The sequence below is a fragment of the Mus caroli genome, chromosome 13, assembly GCF_900094665.2.
Source record: "Mus caroli chromosome 13, CAROLI_EIJ_v1.1, whole genome shotgun sequence".
Classification (NCBI taxonomy): domain Eukaryota; kingdom Metazoa; phylum Chordata; class Mammalia; order Rodentia; family Muridae; genus Mus; species Mus caroli.
Window position 1 is genome coordinate 98,615,254 of NC_034582.1, and position 16,236 is coordinate 98,631,489.

General features: G+C 35.8%; 1 protein-coding gene across 1 annotated transcript in view; it reads left to right on the forward strand.

The window, feature by feature from the left end:
• Positions 1 to 1,378: 1,378 nt before the first annotated feature.
• Nt5e (5'-nucleotidase ecto) overlaps positions 1,379 to 16,236 on the forward strand; it is a 38,687-nt gene continuing 23,829 nt past the window's right edge. The window contains exon 1 of the mRNA XM_021180810.1: positions 1,379 to 1,607. Coding sequence (XP_021036469.1) covers positions 1,417 to 1,607 — 191 coding nt within the window. The 5' untranslated portion in view covers positions 1,379 to 1,416. The remainder of the gene's footprint in view (positions 1,608 to 16,236) is intronic.

Below are 16,236 nucleotides of genomic sequence, written 5' to 3' on the forward strand. Positions count from 1 at the left end.
TCAAATATTTCTTGCACAATTTGCTACTAAGAACTTGATTTTCTATTTTAAGATATTTTATGGTGATAGATTTTTGTTGTTGCAAATTCTTATGATTGATGAGGAAAACGAAGCAATATTTACCTTTTTGAAAGTATTAGACTTAGTTTAGAATTCTTTTTATACCCATGTTTACAGTAAGTTTATATGTTTATCTTTTTTTGTTGCCTGGCTATGGAAATTTGCTTATACAAACTTTACAAAATAGACTGGCCTGCTCTGTATAAATATTGTTGGCCTTTAGTTTTACAGGAGGGAGTTTTAGCCACTTCCCAATCTTTTAATTTCATTTATTTGTTCAAATTTTATTTTTCTTATTTTCAAAGTTGGCACTTTGTATTCTTGATGTATCCATTTAATCCAAGTTCAATTGAGCAAATGTCTGGCTGGCAATATTCCAAGGGGTTGCAGCACTCTGGGGTACCTTACTGATCGCCTGGATGAATTCCATCAGGCCACAATAACTGTGTAAAATGTAACTCAGTAGAAGCATTAGTCTTTTCACTTGCTCTGTTCTACAAAACAAGCAAGCAAGCAAGCAAACAAACAAACAAACAAATAAAAAGCCCGTCAGAGTCCACAGAACTACATTTCAGGGTCAGAATGTTAGATTTAAGAAAGCTACGAGTGAAGAATCACGTGGTAAATCAGAAAACAAGTTGTGACTTGCCTGGCTTGTAAATAAAACTGAAGGAAGGAAATGACATTTGGATTATGAGAGAGGCAGAAAGGAGGCCCGAAGATTACAGCTTAGTCTGGAAATAAAAGGGCTGAGGCAAGGTGAAATGATGTAGAGTTCCCCAGGATAAGAACTGGGTCTGTTTTTCTCTTTTTGGAATCAGCACCAGGCACAAGTGTCTGGGTTCAGTTATTAGATTAATGTATACTCAGGATGCCTCAGACAGAAAGTAATCAATAATTTCGATGTTAAAACATAAGTATTTGAGGTCCTTAACAGGTGTCCTATTTTTCTGAAAAAAATAAATAAAGGCGGGTTACTGCAGTGGAAAAATATTTATTAAGAAAGATAAGAAAGAGACAAGTGTTGACTATGCTCCTACAACTATGACCTCATTCTGCCAAAGAAGAAGCAAGGAGCATCAGGGTTTCCGTTGGGGTCTCAACGGCTGTCAGGCAACAAGACAGCCACTTCTTGCCTTAGGCACAGTCAGGAAAGCACAGGGCTTGAGAGGCCAGGGAACAGAGGAGAAGCCGAGGCCTCAACCCATGGACCAGGCCCTGCAAGTGCTGCGCATGCTCTGGCTGCCATCCCACGCATGTTCCCTCTGTCATCTGTGCATGCCGTAGCTGCTGTCCTGCGCATGCGAACAGGGCTGCCGAGGTTCTGAGAGAGGCGTCCTAGACTGTGCCTGAGAAATGGAGGCCCCCGAGGAAGAGCCACCTGCTCTGGCACCCCCTCAGCCTGCAAAGCTTGGGGAAGAACTCTCCCCCAAAACCCAGGGGAACCAGTCAGGAGACATGGACTCCTATAACTTGACTATTCTTCATTTCAACGATGTTTACGATGTGGACTCGAGTACTGAAGAGCCTGTAGGAGGTGCTGCTAGGTGCGGGCCGCCATGTTTCTTTCTGGACCCTGGAGGGGAGATGGAGGGTGGTGACTTGGAAATCTGCTAGAAGGTTTGGAAGCAAGCAGGGAGGCGTCTTTGTTAACCCTTTGGGGGGCACTGTTCAGCCTCCCTTCTGGACTTAGGTAGTAACTCCAGTGGTTTTAGAGGGGGAAACTGGAACTAGTATTCTATCTGCACAAAAGGGGATTAGCAACTTTAAATGAAATCAATGGGCAACAATCTCTTTTAATTCAAATCAGTATTCAGATTCAGCCGTTTCTCCTAACCAAAGGCAATATTTCTTGATCATGTTTCATCAGTTTTTAAGCAGAGTTGTTTTTTCTTGCAGCTAAGTGAGGTAAATAAATTATGGGATGCATCTATGGTAAAAAAATTGGTATTAGTTGAAATTTTTCTTTGTGTATACTATGAAAATTTAAGTTCTCAGTGAGACATCTATAGGTACTGTATATTTTTTCACTTCTTTATTTTGCCAAGATTTAAAAAAACCCTACAGTAAACAAGAAGGGAAGGGATTTAAAGAAAGGATGTAAGTGGAGATGGGAACCAATTTAGGGTTGGGGTTTGTAGGACCTCATTTCCCATATAGTTTTGATTTTATTTTTCTTGTGTTTCTGCTTGATAATGGATAATCTGAGGCAAATTGCTTTAAATACCACGATGGGCTTTATTTTTCCCTTTAGGTTTTAGGTTAGGAGGGTTGCTCAGTGCACATGATTGCTCTCAGTGATTCAAGGATGGGAAGATATTTGGAAATGTGGCAGTTATGTGGTGGGAAGGCAGGGCAGTGTGACGCCAATGTAAAGGAGTAGTTGGATATTCCCTCTGGTGTGCTGGAATACACAGAGTGCTAGTTTAGTACTCTAGGAGTTACAAAAGTTGTATACATTACTGCAGACTGTCAAAAGGCATTTGTGATGTGCCCCAAGAAGTGTTTGAAGAAAAGGTGCTTTTGAACAGAAGAGCTTAAAAATCAGGAGGAGAAATCAGTTGGAGGCCTTTTGTGTGAGTGTAGTTACAAGTAGGGGAATAAGAATCAAAAGAACAGTTGGATTAGGAAGACAAAACAGTGTTTAAGAAATGTTCAGTAGCATATGAGAGTTTGTGTATGTGCCTGTATATACAGGGTAGAGGAGAGCATTGCGGGGCAGCTTGAAGAAGAGAAGGGACCTAGGGTTGTTCTGTTGCATAATACCAAGGATCAAGAATTTTGAAGTGATTTCTGAAGGTGTAGTTAATTTGAGGAATCGATGCTGGAAAGATATATTTACTTTGAGATGCTTGATGCCTGTGTAGGTAGAAGTGACTATCAGGTACTTGGGTGAATGGCATCTCCCAACTATTCCTTCAGTTTTCAATTATTTCAGTCCCCCTATGTAAATTCTTTTGTACATATATTGCTCTTCTGTATTTTTGGGAAGAAATTCTTACTCTTCAAGTCCTGTGACTTCTTGGGAGAGTCCATTTATTATGTTACTGGTCATTGGGGGGAAGATGTTTAATAAGTGTCTCTTCAAAAGTGTAGGTTATTTTCTTTTTTCCATATACCCGTACTTACAATCTGCCCATTAAACTTTCATTGACAAGCGTTTAGCCTAAGACACTATGGGATCCATAATTGATACTATGTGCAATAGATCATGTCAGAAGTTTCCAAAACCTCTGTGGTAGTTAATTTCTTCTGCCAGCTTGACTGAATTAAACAACACTTGAGGACACTTATGAAACAAACCCTTGGGTGTCTGTGAGGCTGCGTCCAGAGAAGTTCACCTGAGAAGCAAGGTCCCACTCTTGAGTGTGAACAGCACTGTTCCATGGGCAGGATCCTTGAATGATAAAATGGGGGAAAGGAGACACAGGGTTGAGGAATGGCATTTCCATTTCTGTATTTCTTAGTTGGCATCATTGACCAACTTATTCCTACTCCCATTCCTTCTTGGCCTCTATGAACTGTATTTCTATACCTCCCTCCTTTTAAATTTTTTCAAAAAACATATGTTTGGTCATAGCAATGAGAAAAGAAATACAGTTACATCAGAAAATAGAAAGGTCAATAGGAACTTTGTGTTTATTATCACTCTGAGCCCCCACAATTGTGTGTAGTGAGGAGGGAAAATATAACATCTCTGAATGAATGACCATGATGAATAGTGCTACATTCTGAGCTGATAGAATGGTTCTGAACGGTGACTTTTCAGCATAAAGTGACTACAGTGGGAGTGGCGAAGTGAATTCTCTTGGTGTTTGGTCTTGATTTACTTTATTTTTTAATGAACATCAAGAGTATTTTAGACTTAACATAAAGATATGAAATATTGCAAAGGGATCGCATATGCCCGTTACTTACATTTTACATTAGCATTGAGGGCATTTGTTACAACTAATAAAGGGAAATGTATACATTATTAATCAACATCTGTATTCCATCTAGATATCCTTAGTATTTATGTGATGTTCTTTATGTGTTTCAGTATTACATGTCAGAGACCATACTGTGTTTGATTTTTCTCATCCTTTAGACTGCTTTAGATTTGGGCAGTTTCTCTAGATACTCTTTGTTTTTAATGGTCTTGATATTTTAAAGGAATATCAGCCAGGTGTTTTTAAAAATGTCCTTTATTTTACATTTATTTATTTATTTATTTATTTATTTATTTATTTATTTATTTATTTTTGGTGTGTGGTATTTTTTATTTGCAATTTGTTAATTAGGTATTTTCTTCATTTACATTTCCAATGCTATCCCAAAAGTCCCCCATGCCCTCCCCCCATGTTTTCTTATGATTATACTAGAATCTATCTATCTATCTATCTATCTATCTATCTATCATCTGAAAGAAAACCACAGAAATAGAATTCTATTTGTAAATTACACCTTTTCAGGTCTGCATCTTGTTTACATTGCATTGTATTGCGGACATGGATTTTTGTGAAAATATTCTACTCTGAAGTATGCTTTATACATCCCTCTCTGTGGTGTATCCTTTGCAATGAGGTCATTTTTATACAATGAAATTTTGCATATGAGTTCACATTTAAGGAACAGGGCTTACACTTCATCCCTTCATGGAAAAGTAACTTTATAAATCCTTTGAATTATTCCTTAGTTGGAAGATATGTTACTCCTCATTATTTACTTCACTATTGCATTAGTTTTCTAGGACTGATAAGTAAAGTATTGTAGAGTGGGTAGCTTAAATCAGTAATTAAAAAAAAAGTGTTTGTCCAAGAGCTGCAAATTAAATGGCTGTTAGAGCTGGTCTTTTATGGCTTCTCTCTCCTAGTTTCTGTTGAGGGCAGCAATCCTTGGTAATATGTGTATGCGTTACTCAGTTTCTGGCTCTGCTTTCACATGGCCATTACTCCCTCCTCTTTCCTGTCCCTTCCTTTCTCCCTGCCTCCCATACCACCCTTTTCCTTTTCTTGTCCCCAGCTCCCCACTCCTCTCCCCCCCCCAAACCCTTGTGTTGCCTTATGAGGATATAAGTTGTTGAATCATTTGCATTGAGTCTGTTTCCAAATATATACAGGGCTGGAAACAATTCAATCTCAACAAAGATGCCTTCCAACATTTTGTAGAGGACCAAGCGAAAAGCCCCATGTTGACCAATGAACACGTGTCTGATGGTAGGATGGTATTTGGGAAATATTTTTCTTGTTCACTTCTTTGTTTTTGTTTTGTTTTGTGTTTTTTAATGGATTGTGTAGCTTGACAGAGGCACTTAATGATTTTCCTGCAGCAGTTCATTCTCTTGTGTTTCTTTTCAAGCATACCACTAATATCCATATCAGACATGTTAATGAGAATGCTAGTATCTTGGGAATTCTAATGTTATTGAAATGTCAGTTAACCCTCGAGACCAGATCAAAGGAGAGCAGTGACTAGAGCACATAGTGACATGGCTTTGGAGGAACAGTGTGTACCCATCTGATTTCTAGAATTACTATGGTGATGAAGGAAACAAAAATAAAATCCTGAAGTTACGGGTGAACGTTCTGTGATTGGTACCTCTGGGAACGTCTTCATTTTAAACTGTTGTTCCTAGAAAAGAAGTTGCTGGAAGACTGGATGCTTATGTAGATTGGCGACAACTCTAGATCATTTAGTTATAAGATGACTAACAGAATTTCTAGCTTGGAGATGTCATAATTTCTTTGTCCCTTAAATGTTATGTTCTGAAGTTCAGTTGTCAACCTCTCTTTTTACATCTTTGCTTACTGGGGCAGATGTGGACTCAGTGTGCATTTGGTTCAACAAATACTCATTACTAAGATATGGTGTGCCTGGCATGTAGTGTCCAATAAAAAAAAGTGAGTTATTGATATAACTCATCTAAAACACTCCAGATACAACATGAGGCACTGTTCTTAGCAGTAATAATGTAGTATGGAATAGAAAAAAAAAAGACCTCACCCTTATGGGAGGTTTTAGATGGAAAAAGATAGTTATATATAAAAAAAGGAATTTTATAATATGCTGGATGGAAACAAATGCTGTAGAGAAAGATGATACAGAAAACAGAGAATATGAAGTGTCAAGGATTAAAGTTAGGATGCTTGTCATTTTTAAAGAAGTTAAGTAAGCCCTTCCTTGGGCTGGTGAGATGGCTCAGTAGGTAGAAGTGCTTGCTGTCAAGCCTGACAATCTGAGTTCATTCCCTGAGGCCTAGGTGGTGGAAGAAGAGAACCAGCTCCTGAAAGATGTCCAGTGACCTATACACGTACACTGTGGCATGGGCTCCTCCATATGCACACAAAAGTAGATAAAGTAAATAAAAATAAATAAGACCTCATAGTCAAGGGATATTTGAGGAGATACTTGAATGAGATGAGGTAACATGAGTCATTTGACTGTCTGCAGGGAAATTGTTTTTGAATGAAGTTGTGAGAGCAAAGATTCAGAGGTGAAAATCTACACACTGGGTTTCATGAACACCAGGAGGCAACGATGGCTAATAGGGCATGCACTTGGTTCAAAGGGATAGGAATGAGTCTCTGAGGGATGGTTAAGGTGCAGATTAAAGAATAGGCAGAAAGTAATTAGGCAGAATGAATACCAATACCATGTAGGGCATATGCTTGTTTAGTTTTTGAAGTTTGAACCATTGCCTGTGTTGCAACTATAAATTAGCAGTTCCCAAATCATAGTCGAAGCACCTTGGAGATTTTCACAAGATTCCTATCTGTGAAAATAACAGCCACAGCCATTTTCATTGTTGTCTTGCTAGATGTTGGTTGCTTTGTTCATTTTTATTTTGTTCTGAGTGTAGAGAGTTTGATAAGTCCTCATAATTCATATGACGACATATCACGTTGAAAACTATTTTTGGTATAATAGCAAAGAAAAATATTCACAATTATCCAGAAAGTTCACTAAAAAGTTTTCCTAGTTACTTATCTGTGCAAGGCCAGAGTTTTAAAAATTATACTGCATCAAAGCAGCCTATTCCAGTAAATCGAATGAAACAAGAGATAGGGCTCTCACCATTTTTTACTTAGCTAGACATGAGGTTTGCACAAATGTGCCATCTGTGTTTGCAAATATATTCTTTATAAAAATACATGTACTAGGTCTTTGTTGTTTTTTAGTTAGTAGGTGCGTATGTTAATTTCTTGGCTTTTAGGGACACTGGGAAGGAGAATCTTGAGATTGAAAATTTGAGAACTTCTGTCTATATTATACATTTTTGACATCAATATCAAACTATTTCATAATCTTTGTTTTTCTAAGACCTAGTAGTATAAAGCAGTTTGTAAATTCTTTTGGCTTTAACTACTTCATCTGTTCTATTTGTGGATCTATAATTCGGATCTAACCTCCTTTTTAGACCTATATTTCCATCTGCCTACTGAGGATACTCATTTTGATGTCTCCTTGAATAGGCCTAAAATCAGCTTGCCAGCTTCCTTCAAATTCTTTATTATAACTCCGGATCCTCATTTGATTTTTATCTCAATAAATTATAAGGTATTTACAATGAATAAAAATGCAATTGTTGTATATGTTTATAGGTTTAAAATCTAGTTTCCTGTATAACATTATTTCTCAACTTAATTAATTAAAAGTGTATGGGTGTTTTGTTTACATGTGTGTCTGTGTATCACATGCATACTTTGTGACCAAGCAGGCTAGAAAAGAGTGCTAGGTCCCCTGGGACTTGAGTTAGAGTGTTGTCAGACACCATGTGGGTGCTCGAAAACCTGTCCTTTCAAAGAGCAGCCAGTGCTTTGACCATTGACCCATCTCTCCAGCCCATTTCTCATATATGTGTCAGAATTGTCCAATGGAGTTGTTAAACACAAGTTCTTGTATCTTATCTCAGTGTTTCAGATTATGTAGGTATGGGATAGGACCTGAAAAATGAATTTTTATAGGCAGCTCCTGCTACTGGTCTGAAAAAAAACCACAGCAAGTGCTTATTTATACTATCTTAACATGAACACATCAGTTATCATGTACAATAATAAAACTTTTGTAGTTTTGCTCCTAAAGTTTTCCTTGTTTGTTTACTGGATTCTTAGAAATCAGACTAAATCTTGTGACATCTGCTGTCTTTCTAGATACAGAGGTCATGTTGTGAAATCCTTTGAACTCATATACTGCTCAGGGCTTGCATTCACGTATTTTTGTTGACTTGTATAAGCATATGTATTATTTTCACTTTTTAACGTTTAAAAGCAAGTTATTGACTAGATCTACTGATGTTTACAATTTTTTAGTCTAGGATTCTATATGGTTTTTAAATAATCAAAATATGAACATTTCTAGCATATCCCTGGACCTCTCATTCCCAACAGTGAGAAGATGGATTTACATCCACCATGCCTAATCCTACAGTGTGAACTCACTTATGTGGGCTTTTATGTAGCAATATTTTGTTCTATTTCTTACTGAATTATGTTCTAATGTGTGAACTATACCACAATTTACTCATCTGTTCTAATGTTGAAGGATGTTTGGACGATTCTAATATTTGCTATTATGAAATCACTATTAGCATTCTTACATAATTCTTTTGGTAGCTAGAAGCAATCATTTCTCTTGAGTGCATGCCCAGAAATGAAGTTTCTGTGTCATGTACAGACATATGTGTAGCTTTACTGAGTGCTGCCAGACATTTTCTCAAAATAGTTGTACCATCAGCAGTATGTGAAAATTTTGATTATTCCATTTTCTTGATGTTTTAGCATTGTCTATTTTTATCATACTGGTAGGTGTATCGAAACATACAATTGCAGGTGTAATTTGAATTTCTTGTTGAGTAATGCTATTGAACATTTTAATACGATTATGGGCCAGTTGTATCTATTCATTAGTTGGTTTTTTTCTATTTTATTTTTAAATTTATATTTTATTTCTTCTTTTAGTTATTTTGAGACAGAATCTCACTGAATTGTAATAGCTGGTGTCAGCCTTCCTGAATGCTTACATTACAAGTGTGTGCCACCATGCCCAAGTCTATGGTATTTTTCCCCCAATTAAAAAACTGAATTGTCTTTGTGAAGTTGATTTATAATGGTTGTTAATTTGCTTTAGATGCAATTCCATTGCTGAATATATGCTTTACACATATTTTATTTAGTCGGTGTTTTTCATTTTTTCTAATGGTATATCTTGATCAGTAGGAGATTTTAATTTAAACTATTTTATTTACCAATATTTTTTATTTTGTGATTTGTGCTTTTTTTCTGGTCTGCTTCAGAAACCATTGCTTTAAAATCATGAAGACATCCTTGTATGATTTCTTCTAAATGATGTATTATTTTGTTTTTTAAAATTATATCTGTGATTCTTACTCATTTTTATTACATTCCTATATCATGTTTATTTGTCCATGTGAGCATGTGCATGTGTGTATATCTCTGTGTGTGTGTGCATGTGCATTTGAGTCCCTGTGTGTGTGTGTGGGGGGGGCGGGGGGGGCGGGCAGTGACTGAGGATAACTTGTGATAGTTTTATTCCTCCACAATGTGGGGCCCTGAAATTGATTTCTAATAGTTAGGCTTGGCAGCCTAACTTTTACCTACGGACCCATCTTACCAGTCCTCAGATGTCAAACGTGGTCTAAGATTGGTGTCATCATGTGGGAGGAATTCTGGGTGCTTGTGAGAGACTCCAAGAAAACAAGACAAAACAGAGGCTTGTGACCTCGGTTTCTGTAAAAACAGGAAATTGTTCTTGGAATGCACTTCACGCCCCTCCCAGGTATGGCAGATAGAGTGAGTTTACTTTCGAGTATGAATTACAATTGGCTATTGTTACTTGTTTTTAATGTCTCTATGGAAAAACGTGTTTTTGCCACTTGTGGCTTGTCCTTGTGATTATGTAATTTAGTCACGTGGTTCTTCTTAACAATCAGAGAATAAGTTGTCCGGCGCTCTGAATAAAGTTGACTAAGGTCTCATGCAATAGCCCAGCTCATAGTTTGGTTCCATTCTTCCAGGTTCAACCACCTTTAGAGCAGTAAACACTTAATTTTCATGTATGACTGAGAAGGTATTCATCTTTTAAGCTCATGTATCATTTGTATAATTACACATATATTTAAATACTACATGTGGGAGCACCATTTTATATACTTTTATATAGTTTTCATTGAAAAAGAGTGCCTTTTTAGTACTGAATTTCAGGAAAGTGTATGTATTAATCAACCAAGTGACTGTGTATGTATGCATCTGTTTCTGGATTATAGTTGCACAATAATCTAAGAAATCATACACTATATCAATCTTCACATCTTTATCATAAATCTTCATGCTCAACAATAGAAATCCTCTAATTGTATTTGTATCTTCATGCAAATTTTATATGGAAATCCATGTGGTTTAATGTATTACCTTAAGGTTTTTTAGTTTGTATGTAATTTCAAAATTATGACTAGATGTTGAAAATTTTATGCATAATTTAAAAAAGAGAGTTGTAGGAGATGGTTGCCATTGAATAAACCCTGCTAGTCATGATGTTTTAATCCTTTAATATGTTACTTAATTTAATTTGTGAAAATTTAGTTTATGACTTATATATGTACGTTTGTACAGAATATTGACCTATATTATGGTGTGAAGGTAATGCTAACATGATATTAGTTGGAAGATATTACTCTTTTTCTCTGAAAGAGTTGGTATAAGAATAGTGTTATTTTTTTTACAATCTTTGAAATAAAATCTAGGATTGAAGTTATTGTTGAAAAGTTCTAAAGTATGTTTCTTTTTTTTTTTTTTAGTGGTGATAAGAAAGGTCAGATTTTAAAAATATCTTTGTGTCAGTTTTGGTACATTGCATTTTTTTCCAAATTTATTATCAGAAAAGTACTTCTATAAGATCTGTAGTGTTTTTATTTTGCTATTAATTATGACATTTTTCTCAACCTTGCTTGGGTATATCAACTTTGTAAATGTTTCAGTGAATGAAAGTGTGGCTTGTTTGACTTCACTTGTCTGTTTTTTTCTTTCTGCTTTAATTTTAGCTGACATTGTTTTCTGCCTTTCAAGACAGAAGCTTGAGTGCACCATATAAATATATGATTTTTAAAGGGATGTCACTGGGTCTTTTATTTTTATTTTTAAAAATTTATTTATCGAAACTATCTTGCTATGTAACTCTGACTGGCACAGAACTTGTTATTTAGACTAGGCTGGCTTTGAACTCACAGAGATCTTCCTGCTTCTGCCTCTTGAGTATAGAGGTTAAAGTCATGTGGTACCACAGCTTGATTAAAATGTTTTGAGGTTTTATAATTTTTGTTTTATGTGTATGGGTGTTTTGCTTGGGTGTATGTCTATGCACCACATGCGTTTAGCATATGGACTGGAACTGAAGTTATGCATGGTTATTAGCTATTATGTGGGTACTGGGACCTGAACCTGGGTCCTCTGGAAGATCAAGCAGTGCTCTTAACTGCATAGGCAACCTTCTAGCTCCCTTTTAATTTTAAAATTTATACATGTATATAATGAAATATATCTACTTCTCATTTTCTCCAACTCTACCTGTCTGCCAGTTTGCACCCTTCCAACTTTGCCTTTTTAAAACAATTTTCTTTTTGAGATTACTACTTTTTATTTAATTGCATATACATAAAACTGATATCTTTGTTATATATATGTTTATATATACATATATACATATACATACATACATATATATATTCCTTAATATATAAACACAACCTGTTACTTTTATGTTTTGAGGGTTGACCACTTGGTGTTGGATAACAATTTCAAAAGTGCTCAACAAGATAATTGTAAACTCAACAGACAGACATCAGAAAGATTATCCATGTTGACCAAGTTCGATTTATGTAAATTAGTAAATGCAATAAATGGCACAATTTATCTTACTGATAAAAAATCACTTGTCATCTTAATAGATGCAGAAAAACCTTTGAAAAAATCCAACATGATTTCATGATAAAGTCTCTAAAGAGCTGGACTAGGAGCATACTTCAAAATAATAAATGCTATATATGGGAAGCCAACAGCTAACATCATTGTAAGTGGAGAAATACTTGCAACAACTCCACTAATATCAGGAATGAGACAGGGCTATCCACTATTCCCACTCCTTTACAAGTGTGTTTAAAGCACTAGTTGGAGCAATAAGGCAAGAGAAGGAAATAAAAGGGATATTAGTAGAGAAAGAAGTCAAATGATTCCTATTTACAGATGACATGATGTTATATGTAAAAGATTCTAAAAATTCTACCTGAAAACTAGAAATGATAAATGCAGCAACATGATAGGAAACAGAATCAACTTGCACAAATCAATAGCTTTTCTATACAATATCAGCAAATATCAAGAAGAATATAATGGATATAATTCCATTCCTAATAGCCCCAAAGAAAATAACATTTTGTAATAAACCCACCCAACAAGATGACAGACAGCTACAATGGAAACCTTAAAGCTCCGGAGAAAGAGATAAAGACACTCTAACATGGAAACACATCTTATGCTTATGGGTCGGTAGAATTCATATTGTGAAAATGACCATTCTACCAAAAGCTGTTTACAGATTCAATACAACGCCAATTAAAATTTCCATTTCACTCTTCATAGAAATTTTAAAAAAATGTCTTAAAATTAACATGGAACCCCAGAAGACCCCGGTTAGCCAAAATGATCCTGGGCCAAAAGAACAATGGTTGATGGCTCACCATTCCAGATCTCAAGATATATTACGGAGCCATAATTAAAATAATGTGATACTGGCGAAAAATCAGAAAGCAATTCCTCTACAATCAGGAGTGAGAGGTTGATGGGCACAACAGTCATGTCTCAGCACAGATCCCCATTTTCTGACTCTGACATTCTTTCCATCTCCTCTTCTGTGATATTTCCTGAGCCTTGAGGGAAATGATTCATATAGATATTCCATCTATGGCTGAACACTCACAGTGTTGGTGGGTTTGTGAATCGGGTTGTTTGTCTTATTTCTTAGTAGACTAGTGCCTGAAATAGGGAACAGGTACTGTATTTTGTGTGCTAACTTCAAATCCTATGATCAAAATATTTGTCAGATCTAAGTACTTTGCTAGAGTCATTAGCTAGGCTTTGGAGTAAAGGATCAGGTCCTCTGAGAATAGGGCTACTTGAAAATTCTTCCTGTGTATTTTGTCTTATTGTTCTAGCTAAGAATTCAAATGCTCTATTGAACAAGAGTAAAGAAAGTACACATTCTGGATTTTAGAACTAAGATTTTCAGTTTTTATCCATTCACTATAAAGTTGGCTACAGGTTTGACATATGTAGCCATTATCTGTCTATTTTTAAACCCCTCAGAGCTTTTGTTAGCCTCGAGGGGCGTTGCTTTCGTCAGTAGGGGGTCCTTTCCTTTTTTTGCATTTTGAGCATACCGTTTTTTTGCTCGTGGTTTTATTTATGTGTGGTTACATTAACTGATTGGCATATGGTGAACTGCTCTTGCATCACTGGTATGAGAGCAATTTGATCATGGTATATATATAATCTCTTTAATGTGCTGTTGAATTAGCCTTGCAAGTAACTGGTTTTCGGAGGTGATGCTGGCTTTGTAGAGTGAAGTTTACAAGCATTCACTTTTTATTTTGTAGAAGAATTTGAGGAGCCCTTGGGGTTCTTTAAATGTCTGATAGAATTCAGCCATCTATCCACCCAGGCCTGGGCTTGCCTGTTTTTTTTTTTTTTTTTTTATCTTCTTCATAACTGTTTGCGTCTCATTGCTGAATATAAGTCTTTCTGTGCTGCTTTCATCCAGTTGATTTTGGTAGGTCATATATATCTAAAATTTTATACATCTCTTCTAGGTTTTCCAGTTTATTTTAGTATATTTCAACACATTCCCTACTGATGCCTGTATTTCAGTTGTATCTGTTACAATAATATCTCTGATTTTATTAATTGATCCCATTGAGATCTCATTTCTAATTCCTCTTTCATCTCTGATTTTACTAATCTGGTTCTTTTATACTGTTGTCACTAGAGGCTTGTCTTTTTATTTTTAAAGAACCAACTTTGTCGTCGTACCAACCCTTTGTATTCTTATTATCTCCAATCACCTCTTGGTCAAAGCGCATCATCTAGTGTATAGTGCTGTCACTTTTCTTGCTATTGATTTCTAATGTGATCCCATTGTAATCTGATCTGATAAGTGGTTTTTTTTTTAAATGTTTTCGTGTTTGGTAAGACATGCTTTACGGCATAAAATGGTACTATTTTAGAGAGAATTGCGTGGGCTGCTGATAAAAATCTGAAGTGGTTGGAAGTGTGGATGCCTCTTTTGTCCATTTGATTGGTGATGCTGTTTTAGCTCTGAAGCTTTTAATTCTATTTTTAAAGCATTACATGTGTTTTGCATTCATATTTTCACATGTGTTTATGATGTATGCACCCATGCATGCCAGAAGTAGAGTTGATATCATTTTTTGGTCATTCGCTATCTTAGTTTTGATACAGGGTCTCTCAGTAAACACTGACCTGTCCTTTCTTTCAGACTGCTTGCCCAGCAACCCCCCAACCACCCTGTTTCTGTCTGTCCTGTGGTTACAGATTACATGGCCATGCCTGGCTTTCAGTGGGTGCTAGAGAACCAAATTGAGGTCATTATGCTTATGCAGCAAGCACTTTAGCCATGAGTTATCTCCTTGCCCTCTTATTTAGTTGTTTCTAGGTGATCCATTGATGAGAGTAGGTATTGATTGCTCTATCTGGATCTATCCAATAATATCCAGTAGTGTTTATTTTTATAAAATTGGGTACATCAACAATCAGAGCATATTATTTATAATTGTTTTTTATTCTTGCTGCATTGTTTTATTTACTGATAAATAGTGACCTTATTTATTCCTGTTGGCTAACTCTGGCTTACTGTCCGCGTTGTCCATTCAAGTGGGGCTACTCTTAGTTGCTTTTAGATTCCATTTATTGGACTTCCATCTTCCAGCCTTTCGTTTTCATTCTGTGTCTGTGTTTTGCCTATGAAATGCATTTCTCATGGACAAGAAGTGATTATATTTTACTTTAAATTTATTTGTCCAGTCTGAATCTTAACTGGAAAGTTAAGACTGTTTATGTTTAATATTGGTAAGTAAGTAGTAAGTTTTTCTTTCATCTTAGAGATTTGGTAATTTACTGTTAATAGTTTTAATCATTCCATTTAGTATTTATCTTCCTCCTTGCGTGATTTATTCTGCCCTAAGATCTCATGGCTGTATACATCTTTCTTCCTCTTACCATGTCTAGGATTTCTTGGGAAATGCTGTGCAGTCCAGGCTTAGGTGTCATGGATAAGTTTAATTTATGTTTATTGTGGAAGTTCTTTATTTCTCCTTCAGCATTAAAGGGTGATTTTGATACAATAACCTTGGTAGGTAATTGTCTTATTTCAGGGTTTCAAATATTACCAGCCATGTTTTCTTGGTCTTTGGGGTTTCTTTTGATGGTTTGTTGTTATTCTGATTGGCTTGTGTATTTTTATAAGCAACCCAGCACTTCTGTTTTAAGCTTTTAATATCATTTCTTGGTTCTATACTCTTGACACTTAGGTATCATAGCACACAGAAAGCTTCTATTCCAATCCTGCCTGTTTTCCTGGTGGACTTGAACATCCATTTGATTACCTAGAGTTGGAAAAGGTTCTACTCTGATTTCATTGAGTAAGTCTCTTGTGCCTTTAGTCTCTTTGTGATGACATCATATATTCCTAGGTTTGGTCTCCGAGTCCTGTCTCAGAAATTGGCATGTGTTTCTCCCGAATGTAAGAAACCCTTAACCTTATCTTCAGCCCTGATTTCTGTATTTGCTCCATGTCTGTGTTGAATTACTTATGCAAGTTGTTGCGTATCTTAGCCAACTTCATGTTCTCAACTCTTTAAAAAAAAGTAGCCTTGTTCACTTTATTAGTTTAGATAAATCTTCACTGACGTCAGTTGTCATTTTTAAAACTAGAATTTTGAATTCTTTGGCACATTAGTCATTATTTTATGTTTGGATTCAGTTAATTGAAGAGCTGTGAAATTTTGGAAGAGCCATGTTTCTAGTTTTCTTTTTTTCTTTTTTCTTTTTCTTTTCTTTCTTTCTTTTCTTTTTTTTCTTTTTTTTTTTTTTTTTTTTTTTTTTTTTTTTT